Source organism: Blennius ocellaris (assembly GCF_963422515.1).
Source record: "Blennius ocellaris genome assembly, chromosome: 5".
In the NCBI taxonomy this organism is placed as follows: domain Eukaryota; kingdom Metazoa; phylum Chordata; class Actinopteri; order Blenniiformes; family Blenniidae; genus Blennius; species Blennius ocellaris.
In genome coordinates this window covers 3,242,864-3,254,254 of record NC_137654.1, presented here as the reverse complement: position 1 = coordinate 3,254,254, position 11,391 = coordinate 3,242,864, and the positions used below count along the sequence as shown (strand labels likewise).

The following is an 11,391-nucleotide window of genomic DNA, read 5'->3' as shown; positions in this document are numbered from 1 at the left end:
CAGGAGCAGAGGACACCGTGATGCAGGAGCAGAGGACACCGTGATGTAGGAGCAGAGGACACCGTGATGCAGGAGCAGAGGACACCGTGATGCAGGAGCAGAAGACACCGTGATGCAGGAGCAGAAGACACCGTGATGCAGGAGCAGAGGACACCGTGATGTAGGAGCAGAGGACACCATGATGCAGGAGCAGAAGACACTGTGATGCAGGAGCAGAAGACACTGTGATGCAGGAGCAGAGGACACCGTGATGTAGGAGCAGAGGACACTGTGATGCAGGAGCAGAGGACACCGTGATGCAGGAGCAGAGGACACTGTGATGCAGGAGCAGAGGACACCGTGATGCAGGAGCAGAAGACACCGTGATGCAGGAGCAGAAGACACCGTGATGTAGGAGCAGAGGACACCGTGATGTAGGAGCAGAGGACACCGTGATGCAGGAGCAGAGGACACCCTGATGCAGGAGCAGAGGACACCGTCATGCAGGAGCAGAGGACACTGTGATGCAGGAGCAGAGGACACCGTGATGCAGGAGCAGAGGACACCGTGATGTAGGAGCAGAGGACACCGTCATGCAGGAGCAGAGGACACCGTCATGCAGGAGCAGAGGACACTGTGATGCAGGAGCAGAGGACACCGTGATGCAGGAGCAGAGGACACTGTGATGCAGGAGCAGAGGACACCGTGATGCAGGAGCAGAAGACACCGTGATGCAGGAGCAGAAGACACCGTGATGTAGGAGCAGAGGACACCGTGATGTAGGAGCAGAGGACACCGTGATGCAGGAGCAGAGGACACCGTGATGCAGGAGCAGAGGACACCGTCATGCAGGAGCAGAGGACACCGTGATGCAGGAGCAGAGGACACCGTGATGCAGGAGCAGAGGACACCGTCATGCAGGAGCAGAGGACACCGTCATGCAGGAGCAGAGGACACTGTGATGCAGGAGCAGAGGACACCGTGATGCAGGAGCAGAGGACACCGTGATGCAGGAGCAGAGGACACCGTGATGTAGGAGCAGAGGACACCGTGATGCAGGAGCAGAGGACACCGTGATGCAGGAGCAGAAGACACCGTGATGCAGGAGCAGAAGACACCGTGATGCAGGAGCAGAAGACACCGTGATGCAGGAGCAGAGGACACCGTGATGCAGGAGCAGAGGACACCGTGATGCAGGAGCAGAGGACACCATGATGTAGGAGCAGAAGACACCGTGATGCAGGAGCAGGATGACACTGTGATGTAGGAGCAGAGGACACCGTGATGCAGGAGCAGAAGACACCGTGATGCAGGAGCAGAGGACACCGTGATGCAGGAGCAGAGGACACCGTGATGCAGGAGCAGAGGACACCATGATGTAGGAGCAGAAGACACCGTGATGCAGGAGCAGGATGACACTGTGATGTAGGAGCAGAGGACACCGTGATGCAGGAGCAGAAGACACCGTGATGCAGGAGCAGAGGACACCGTGATGCAGGAGCAGAGGACACCGTGATGCAGGAGCAGGATGACACTGTGATGCAGGAGCAGAGGACACCGTGATGCAGGAGCAGGATGACACCGTGATGCAGGAGCAGAGGACACCGTGATGCAGGAGCAGAGGACACCGTGATGCAGGAGCAGGATGACACCGTGATGTAGGAGCAGAGGACACCGTGATGTAGGAGCAGAAGACACCGTGATGTAGGAGCAGAGGACACCGTGATGCAGGAGCAGAGGACACCGTGATGTAGGAGCAGAAGACACCGTGATGTAGGAGCAGAGGACACCGTGATGCAGGAGCAGAGGACACCGTGATGTAGGAGCAGAGGACACCGTGATGTAGGAGCAGAGGACACCGTGATGTAGGAGCAGAAGACACCGTGATGTAGGAGCAGAGGACACCGTGATGCAGGAGCAGAGGACACCGTGATGTAGGAGCAGAAGACACCGTGATGTAGGAGCAGAGGACACCGTGATGCAGGAGCAGAGGACACCGTGATGCAGGAGCAGAGGACACCGTGATGTAGGAGCAGAGGACACCGTGATGTAGGAGCAGAAGACACCGTGATGTAGGAGCAGAGGACACCGTGATGCAGGAGCAGAGGACACCGTGATGTAGGAGCAGAGGACACCGTGATGCAGGAGCAGAAGACACCGTGATGTAGGAGCAGAGGACACTGTGATGCAGGAGCAGAGGACACCGTGATGCAGGAGCAGAGGACACTGTGATGCAGGAGCAGAGGACACCGTGATGCAGGAGCAGAGGACACTGTGATGCAGGAGCAGAGGACACCGTGATGCAGGGGCAGAGGACACTGTGATGCAGGAGCAGAGGACACTGTGATGTAGGAGCAGAGGACACCGTGATGCAGGAGCAGAGGACACCGTGATGTAGGAGCAGAGGACACCGTGATGTAGGAGCAGAAGACACCGTGATGCAGGAGCAGAGGACACCGTGATGTAGGAGCAGAGGACACCGTGATGCAGGAGCAGAAGACACCGTGATGTAGGAGCAGAGGACACTGTGATGCAGGAGCAGAGGACACTGTGATGCAGGAGCAGAGGACACCGTGATGCAGGAGCAGAGGACACTGTGATGCAGCAGCAGAGGACACCGTGATGCAGGAGCAGAGGACACCGTGATGTAGGAGCAGAGGACACCGTGATGCAGGAGCAGAGGACACCGTGATGTAGGAGCAGAGGACACCGTGATGTAGGAGCAGAAGACACCGTGATGTAGGAGCAGAGGACACCGTGATGCAGGAGCAGAGGACACCGTGATGTAGGAGCAGAGGACACCGTGATGCAGGAGCAGAAGACACCGTGATGTAGGAGCAGAGGACACCGTGATGCAGGAGCAGAGGACACCGTGATGCAGGGGCAGAGGACACTGTGATGCAGGAGCAGAGGACACTGTGATGTAGGAGCAGAGGACACCGTGATGCAGGAGCAGAGGACACCGTGATGTAGGAGCAGAGGACACCGTGATGTAGGAGCAGAAGACACCGTGATGCAGGAGCAGAGGACACCGTGATGTAGGAGCAGAGGACACCGTGATGCAGGAGCAGAAGACACCGTGATGTAGGAGCAGAGGACACTGTGATGCAGGAGCAGAGGACACTGTGATGCAGGAGCAGAGGACACTGTGATGCAGCAGCAGAGGACACCGTGATGCAGGAGCAGAGGACACTGTGATGCAGCAGCAGAGGACACTGTGATGCAGGAGCAGAGGACATCGTGATGCAGGAGCAGAGGACACCATGATGCAGGAGAGGACAACATGATGCAGGAGCAGAGGACACCATGATTCAGGAGAGGACATCGTGATGCAGGAGCAGAGCTTGCAGGAATGAGCAGTCATACATTAGCAGGTTGAACAAGAGGGGCTCAGCAATCAGCCCTGGGGGACTTTGCAACTGAGGGCAGAGGAGGACAAGATGATGTGTGTCCTTCATATGGAATGAGGACCTGCTTTTTCATTCACTATTACAACTTTCAAAATTATTAGTGATAAGAAGCTTCATATTCACTTTCTTCACTTTCTATATTTTCTGACTCCACCAGATGGAGCTCTTGGTTTGAGGTGAGGCTGAAAGACTGCTAATGAAGTGTGCTTTCAAACATTTGTTGAACAGATCTAGTGGCTTCAGAAGATAAAGAAAGTGGTTCGTGAAGCTTCATTTGGCCATCACTTCATGTATGCAGCCCCCGCAACCATAGACAGGATTAGGTGTTATATTAGATGTACATAGCTGTAAAGTACAGTGGTGCCTTCCAACTTCATAAAGTGCAGGGTTCAAATATGTATCCATTTATGCATCTTGTAGGAGCTTCATCAAGTTTATTTGACAACCCTGATCACACCTGGCAGCCATTGTTATTAGAAAGCAAAACATTGCAGGCTGCTTTCAGCTTCTACAAACTGCTGGAACAAACTCCAAAGGGTCCAAATTTCAAACAACAAAGCGGTTTCATTATTTGAAAAAAATAATTTGCTCATTTGCATTTCTTTGTCCAATTTACCACCAAGACATAGCAGGGCTGGGGCCACAGAGATAGTTTTTGTTTTTTTAACTTGGCTCAAGTCCATTAACTCATCAACCAACACACTGAATTTCTTCTTTTTGATCAAACATCTCCAAATATACAGTTGTAGTGATCTCACGATAAGCAAGACATCAAGTCTGTGCCATTTAAGTGTTTGAGGAGGTGTGTACGTCAATCCAGTGATCACATGGCAAACATTGTTTTGAGCCATGAATCCTGCAGGTTTAATATCCAACAAGAAGCTTCAACTCAGCTGTAGGACACCAATATGAATGCTGCTGTGGCAGCAAAAATGTGGCTCCTTCCTCAAACAAAATGACTTTTCCCTCACATATAAATGTCAACACAATCGTGGGATGTGGCCTTTTAAAAAATAACCAAAACATACTGTAAAGGCCCTGAATCCGTCTCATACAGCCAATCACGCATTTGAGTCAACTCTTATTTTCAGACTGACAGGAAACCCATCATTTCAGAAGTTTAACTATTTCCCTGTGGCCAGCAGGCATGGATTAATTAGACCTGTAGCATTTAGGAACTGTCCACACGAGAACACCGGTGCCTATAAAGGCCTGGCATATGTACTGCATGCCCTCAGGCCTCGTGTTGAGCTGTGTGGACGAAATGTATTTAGTATTGAGATTTGAGTGTGGTATACCAGCAGAGAATCTCCGAAGATCGACGCTCAGTCACGTTCAGCTGTGTGGCTGTTTTTTCCTATGTCACAGATTCAGACACGCATGTAAAATAGCTTTACAAAGGCTTTAATTAATAGTCTTATAGCTGACTAAACAGCCCTGATGTTGCAGAGGAAAACTTTAAACCAACAGTGTGTCTAAACTGAATAACTTCTGTATGTTTGATGAGTAAACCAATAGAATTTCACAGCTATTTTTCATCACTTTCCAACATTTCAAGGCAAAAAGGTGATAGTTGACACTGTGAAGTGTCTTCAGGCTTTCCCAGCCTGCTGTTTGATGCTGTCCTCTTCCACCCGGACTCGCAGGTGCTCCTGACAGTGTTCCAGGAAGATGCCCAGTGCTGAGAAGCCCTGCTGGCAGGGCACGCAGTGGTACAGTCGCTGCCTCCTGGAAGCAGGCCACCGGCAGGCGTCCATCTTGCTGGTGCACACGCTGCACTGCTGCCTCCTCACCGCCGACTGGTGTAGCTCCACATGCTTCTTCAGCTGCCACAGCTGAGAGAACACCTCGGGGCAGGAGGGGCACGGGAACTCTCCATCCACTTCCTCGGCGTCAGCTTCAGGTACGTCCGTGAAGCTCTCTGGGGAGAGCGGCTGCTCCTCTGCTTTTGGCACTTTCCTGGGCTTCTCCTGTCCACTACACACAGTTTTATTATCTGCCAGACAGGGTGTCACTAGATTTGGTCTGTTTAGTGAGGACTTGGATTCTTTGGTCGTACATTCTTCAGATGGACTTTTGTTTTCGATGGCTGTGAAACTTGGGGCCGTGTGCTGTCTGTAATGAGCCCTGAGTGACAGATGATGGACTAACACCTTGCCACAGACCTGACAAGGATACACTCCGCCTCTCCTGCGCCTCGTGACCACAGAGCTCGATTCCCTCCACATGATTGTCTCCCTCCTGTGCTTCTCTTTCCTGTGCATGTACAGCCTGGAGGTGCTCCTGAACACCATGTCACATGAACGGCAGTTCAGAACTTTTGTTTTAGCACTTTTTTTTTTATCTCTGCCCACCTTGATTTCCTTTATTGCCTCATCTCTTCTGGTGTTTAGCTCCTCCTCCTCCTCTGCATGGCTGGTCTCTCTGTGGCGTTGCAGTCCAGCCTTTGTGCGGAAGGTTTTGGAGCAGAAGTGGCACATGCTGGTGGTCCTGCTGCAGCTGGGTTCTGGGCTGTATGAAGAATCAAAATGAGCTGAGTTGCCCTCAGAAAGCGGTGGTGAATCTTGGGAGATGCTGCTGCATCCAGCCTGCTGGTGGTGCAGCAGAGCCTGCTTTTGGCTGAAGCCCCTCCCACAGGGAGCACATGCGTAGGGACTGTGGTCCATGAGGTGGGGCGGCCGGAGAAGTGACTTGTCCTGCATCCTTCCAGGATCCGAGGTACTCAGCATGCAGGCAGGGCACGGAGAGCCCGGCTGTGACGCTCCGTGGCAGAGCTCACAACAGGCCGTGTCACACTTGTGCAGCTGTAAGGACGACCTCAGGGAGAACTCCCGGCCACAGGACAGGCAGCGGTGAGGCTTAGGCAGTGAATGTTTGAGCTCCTGGTGTAGCAGCAGGTCTGCTGTGTAAGGGAAAGTCTGGTCACATTCCTGACAGACAAACAGGTGGGACAGCCTGTGGCTGCGAGCAGGATGGGTAGTGTCAGCCCGAGCGATGAAGCTGGCAAGCCTGGACAGAGTGTTTTCTGAAGCCGTTGGGCGGCTGAATGACTCCTGGGACCTGGGGGAGCTCCAGCTGACTCCATCCATCCTCTGGCAAAACACGTCTGACCTGCAAAAGTCACCATATTAGAAAACATAGAGAGGGACAAAGCATATTTTCATATAATTAGCAATACTGTCACAAAGTTTACTGAAATCAATTTACATTCACATCAATTTCTTGCATGTCCTCCCTCATTGACTCTCCTCTTCTCGTCATACTCCACATTAGGGATGGGGCCGATCTGATCCAATATCAGTATCGGGTCCCAATATGAATATAATTCACAGATCAGAAATTTCCCATCCAACCTGCAGAGATTTCCAGAGATTGGGAAGTGGCACTGCGTTACCTGACTTTTCATGACATGTCTGCATGTCTGGATGGATTTTACGCTCAAAACACCGCAAGGCATCAACGTGGATGTTTGCAACGCTGTTGTAATGTGAGGCGCCACTCTGCCGCCAGACGTCACAGTTTTAAAATGCCGGCTTGCCAAGGAGAACGGTACTGACATCAAAACAATGAATAGAAGTTCCTACGCAGAGCAGATGATTCCCACCTCTGTGAAGCTGCGTCCTCCTCCACGCTAAACTCCCTGAAAATAGTGCCAATCATTTGTGCTGCATTAGTACGGGAAAAATTGCAGTTTGTGCTGTGTTGCTAAATAATTTCTCCAGGGATTAACAAAGTGATTCTGAGGTTTGAAAGATTGAACTTGTTTAGTATGAAATGATGCAGACCCCCACATTGTCCAAAGTGAACAAAATGGTTTGTACGGTTTCCTTTTCTTACCTTATACTAACCTCAAGTTGCATTTTGAGAGAATACATGCATACATTCATACATTTCTGTCGAGAGGAGTTTATTACTGCCTCATATCAAATTATTGTTATTATCATCAACAATAATGATAATAATATCAAAGCAAACAGCTCCGGTATCGGAATAGAATCAGCATCAACAGATATCCGGATCAGATTGGAAATGACAAAACCTGGATCGGTGCATCCCAACTCGGCATCCTTCTCTCTACATAGCAATCACTTCCCCTCGCCTTTCTTTATCCCACATAACTGTCAAACATGACCCATCTCTCCAATGTCCTTAATGATGGACTGTGATTCAATATTGTCTTTTTAATACTCAAAAAAGTGACTAAATTATCTTAGCTATGCAAGTAGATCAGTACTTTGGGTATACCGTCTTCTTTGATTGAAAATATTCTATAACTATAATTGCAACATCTGGATTTGCAGTCTGATAAAGTCAAGGTACTTCCAGTAATGTGGTCAGTAAAACCATGATCGTAATAATACAAAAGTTGTAAAAATAAATATATATATACCAGACATGAAAGCCATATTTAGAATGGGTAAACTTTTCTTATTGTGTCTCAACATCATAGAATTCAGACTTTTTTTTTATCGTCCCGTTTTCGCTAAAAACACACTGGGCTGTTACCTTCACGAGAAACATGTTTTTTTGAAGATACTGAACGACTGGCTTTTTGGACATTTGTCACCGGTGTATGAAAAAACAGAACAAAAAACGTGCAGTTTCTTTTCCATGTTCTTGCCGTATTTGTGAGAATTAAGAGATGCTGTTCCTTTTGATGGTGAATTTAGAAACCCGACACAACGCTGCTAATACACATCACACAAAGAGTAAAGCCCTGTATGCTCATGTTGATCACAGTGGAGGATGTTGGAGTTTTCTCAGCGTTACACTCCGTAGAAAGTTTAACACTGAAATAATAAATGTTTCAGCAAACTGCTGCCCCACAATCCAGAAGTTTGACGAGGCAAAAGAGGAAGTGTGACCATTTGTTCACTGCTCCCTCTCTTTAATCGACATCCTCCTCCGTCTGTCCCTTACTTTAATCCACCACGAAGTGTTCGAACGTTTAAATGTCCTCGTGGAGAGACTTTATGAGACATTAGTGAAATCTTGTCGCGAGGTGATACAGGCTAACTCTGTGCTAATGGCTGTTAGCCGCGCTACATTTCTTAGACGGCCCTTCAAGGAAAGGGGAAATATCTCACCTGGGTGCTCACACACGGCCGGACAACACACTCAGACCCCGGGCATGGTTCAGACGATGTGCAGCCCCTGGGACAGCTCCACTACCGGTATACGGACCGAACATGTTTAATTGAAGTCTGAGCAGAGTTCAGGAGTTTACCAACGCACAGCACACTTCCTATACGTCTGACGTCATAGCGTAGCTTCAAAACAACGCGCGCGGCCCCGGTAAATAATTTCAGACGAATAGTATGTCCGAAAAGTCCCTCCTTTCTCCTGAACTATCGACTTTCACTTAACCCCGTGGATGACGTCACGGGGTTGAGGACATGTGTTAGAAGGCTCTCTAAAGGAGTTAGTGAAAGGTGATCACCTTGGTGTGGCAGTCGGACCCATACACATAATAAAGAGTAGTAAGCATTGACCACGACTCCCTACTGGCGCTGGCGAGCGGTGGCGCCGCCATCTTGGCCCGGTCGCCGCTCCGCTCGGTCTAATCTGCTTGACAGCAGCAATAAAGTATCTTTATTTTAAAGGACCCATATTTCGCTATATTTTATGCTTCACAGTCCACCCTATGCTAATGTGGGATAACAACTTGGGTGATACAGTATACAATACTCAAAACTTGTGAAATAATAGCTACTTCTTGGATTGAGCTAATGTCACCTCTCATGAAATGGGTGGTTCTCAGTAGTGATGAGAAACCCGACTCCTCGAACGGACTCACGGGTTCTTGAGTCGTTCATCCAAGTGAATCGGTCATTTGATTCAGTTGCGCATGCGCACTATTTCCACCCGCTCCAGGACCTGGAGGCTCAGCTGAACTGCGACATGAACCAGGGGGAGAATCATGTATTCATAGTAAAATGATGAAACACTTCTGAGGACAATAAACAATAAGTACACATTAGTTTTTAGTGGTCCTGGTCTCCTTATTCTAGATTATGTGTGTTGTTTCTGAGGTTTAGTTGAATCAGAAAATAAATTAGATAAATGATTAAACTGAATAAATACCTGGCATCCAGAATGGCAGATATACAGTATATATTAATATATACATATGTTTTTATAGTTTTTTTTCTTCCAACATTCTGATTTTCTTTTTTTACTCGTATCAATAAATAATGTTATGTTCATAGGGCAGAACTAATTATAGGGGACAATATTAAATGTAACACAATACACGCTACAGTGGTATTTTAACATTGTTTATTGTGTATTTATCCATGTATTATTCATGTATTAATCTCTACAAGCTTTGTGAAACAAACAATGTATTATTTTTTTCTCCGCCGTCACTCGGAGATTTTCAGGTGAGGGAGGGGGGGAGGACTCACCGCTCACCGCTCATGAGGTGAACGACACAGCGGAAGTGCTACTGACCGATTCAGTGAACGACTCTTTCGAGTTTCGAGGGGAGTCGGTCATGTGAGCTGAACGATTGAAGGGAGGTGAGTCGGTCATGTGAGCTGAACGATTGAAGGGAGGTGAGTCTGTCATGTGAGCTGAACGATTGAAGGGAGGTGAGTCGGTCATGTGAGCTGAACGATTGAAGGGAGGTGAGTCGGTCATGTGAGCTGAACGATTGAGGGGAGGTGAGTCGGTCATGTGAGCTGAACGATTGAAGGGAGGTGAGTCGGTCATGTGAGCTGAACGATTGAAGGGAGGTGAGTCGGTCATGTGAGCTGAACGATTGAGGGAAGGTGAGTCGGTCATGTGAGCTGAACGATTGAGGGGAGGTGAGTCGGTCATTCGTGCTGAACGACACCAACAAGCTGACTCCAGTGTGCTGAAAGCCTCATGTGAATGTCAGGAGCCGGAAGCTGCTGTGCTTAGCGGCCCAGCTACAAGGAGGCTGTAGCAAAAATGACTCAGTGAACGAGTTAATGAACGTGAAAACTCATGAGTCATCGTTCAGTAAAGTGACTCGCGGGTTTTGAACTATTCGTTCAAATTTGATCATCACTAGTTCTCAGCTCCTCTGCCTCCCCCGCCCGCACGGAGACAGCGGCCCAGCCCACATCCCGCCTCCTCCCATCCCCTCGGTGACGTAGCCAGCAGCTCACGCTCGTTGTTGTAGTAATGTACTTACAGATCTCAACGCCTCATTAGCATCTTTTATTGTGGGAATAGCAGCAGGTTTCAAGATGAGCTTCTGAGTAAGTCCAATTTCAAAGTGCCGTAGTTCTGGAAGCTTCTTTGGTGAAGTGTTGCTCGCAAACAACACATTCTTTGCGGATTTCTGAGGCAGGTCGGTGGGAAAAAAGTTCAGCCACATTCGCCGCAGTGCTTCTTCTTTCTGCAAGCCAAATAGTGTGGACACATACTTGTACCTGAAAACACATTTTCTCCAAGTGGACATGATGGTGAAAACACATTTTCTCCAAGTGGACATGATGGTGAAAACACATTTTCTCCAAGTGGACATGAAGGTGAAAACACATTTTCTCCAGTGGACATGAAGGTGAAAACACATTTTCTCCAGTGGACATGAAGGTGAAAACACATTTTCTCCAGTGGACATGAAGGTGAAAACACATTTTCTCCAGTGGACATGAAGGTGAAAACACATTTTCTCCAGTGGACATGATGGTGAAAACACATTTTCTCCAGTGGACATGAAGGTGAAAACACATTTTCTCCAGTGGACATGAAGGTGAAAACACATTTTCTCCAGTGGACATGAAGGTGAAAACACATTTTCTCCAAGTGGACATGAAGGTGAAAACACATTTTCTCCAGTGGACATGATGGTGAAAACACATTTTCTCCAGTGGACATGAAGGTGAAAACACATTTTCTCCAAGTGGACATGAAGGTGAAAACACATTTTCTCCAAGTGGACATGATGGTGAAAACACATTTTCTCCAGTGGACATGAAGGTGAAAACACATTTTCTCCAGTGGACATGAAGGTGAAAACACATTTTCT

At 48.6% G+C, this 11,391-nt stretch overlaps 1 protein-coding gene across 1 annotated transcript; it reads right to left on the bottom strand.

Annotated features, from left to right (window-relative positions):
* Positions 1–4,546: 4,546 nt before the first annotated feature.
* Positions 4,547–8,614, bottom strand: LOC308130989 (uncharacterized protein). The gene is made up of 2 exons (XM_080497540.1): positions 8,477–8,614; positions 4,547–6,500 (listed from the first exon to the last, which is right to left on the bottom strand). Exon 2 carries the CDS (start codon positions 6,476–6,478, stop codon positions 4,982–4,984), a length of 1,497 nt encoding a protein of 498 aa, XP_080353666.1. The 5' UTR covers positions 6,479–6,500; positions 8,477–8,614; the 3' UTR covers positions 4,547–4,981.
* Between the last annotated feature and the right edge of the window lie 2,777 nt (positions 8,615–11,391).

Coding starts and splice junctions, on each gene's coding strand:
- LOC308130989 (XM_080497540.1), bottom strand. CDS start 6,478: ATGGATGGAGTCAGCTGGAGCTCCCCCAGGTCCCAGGAGTCATTCAGC.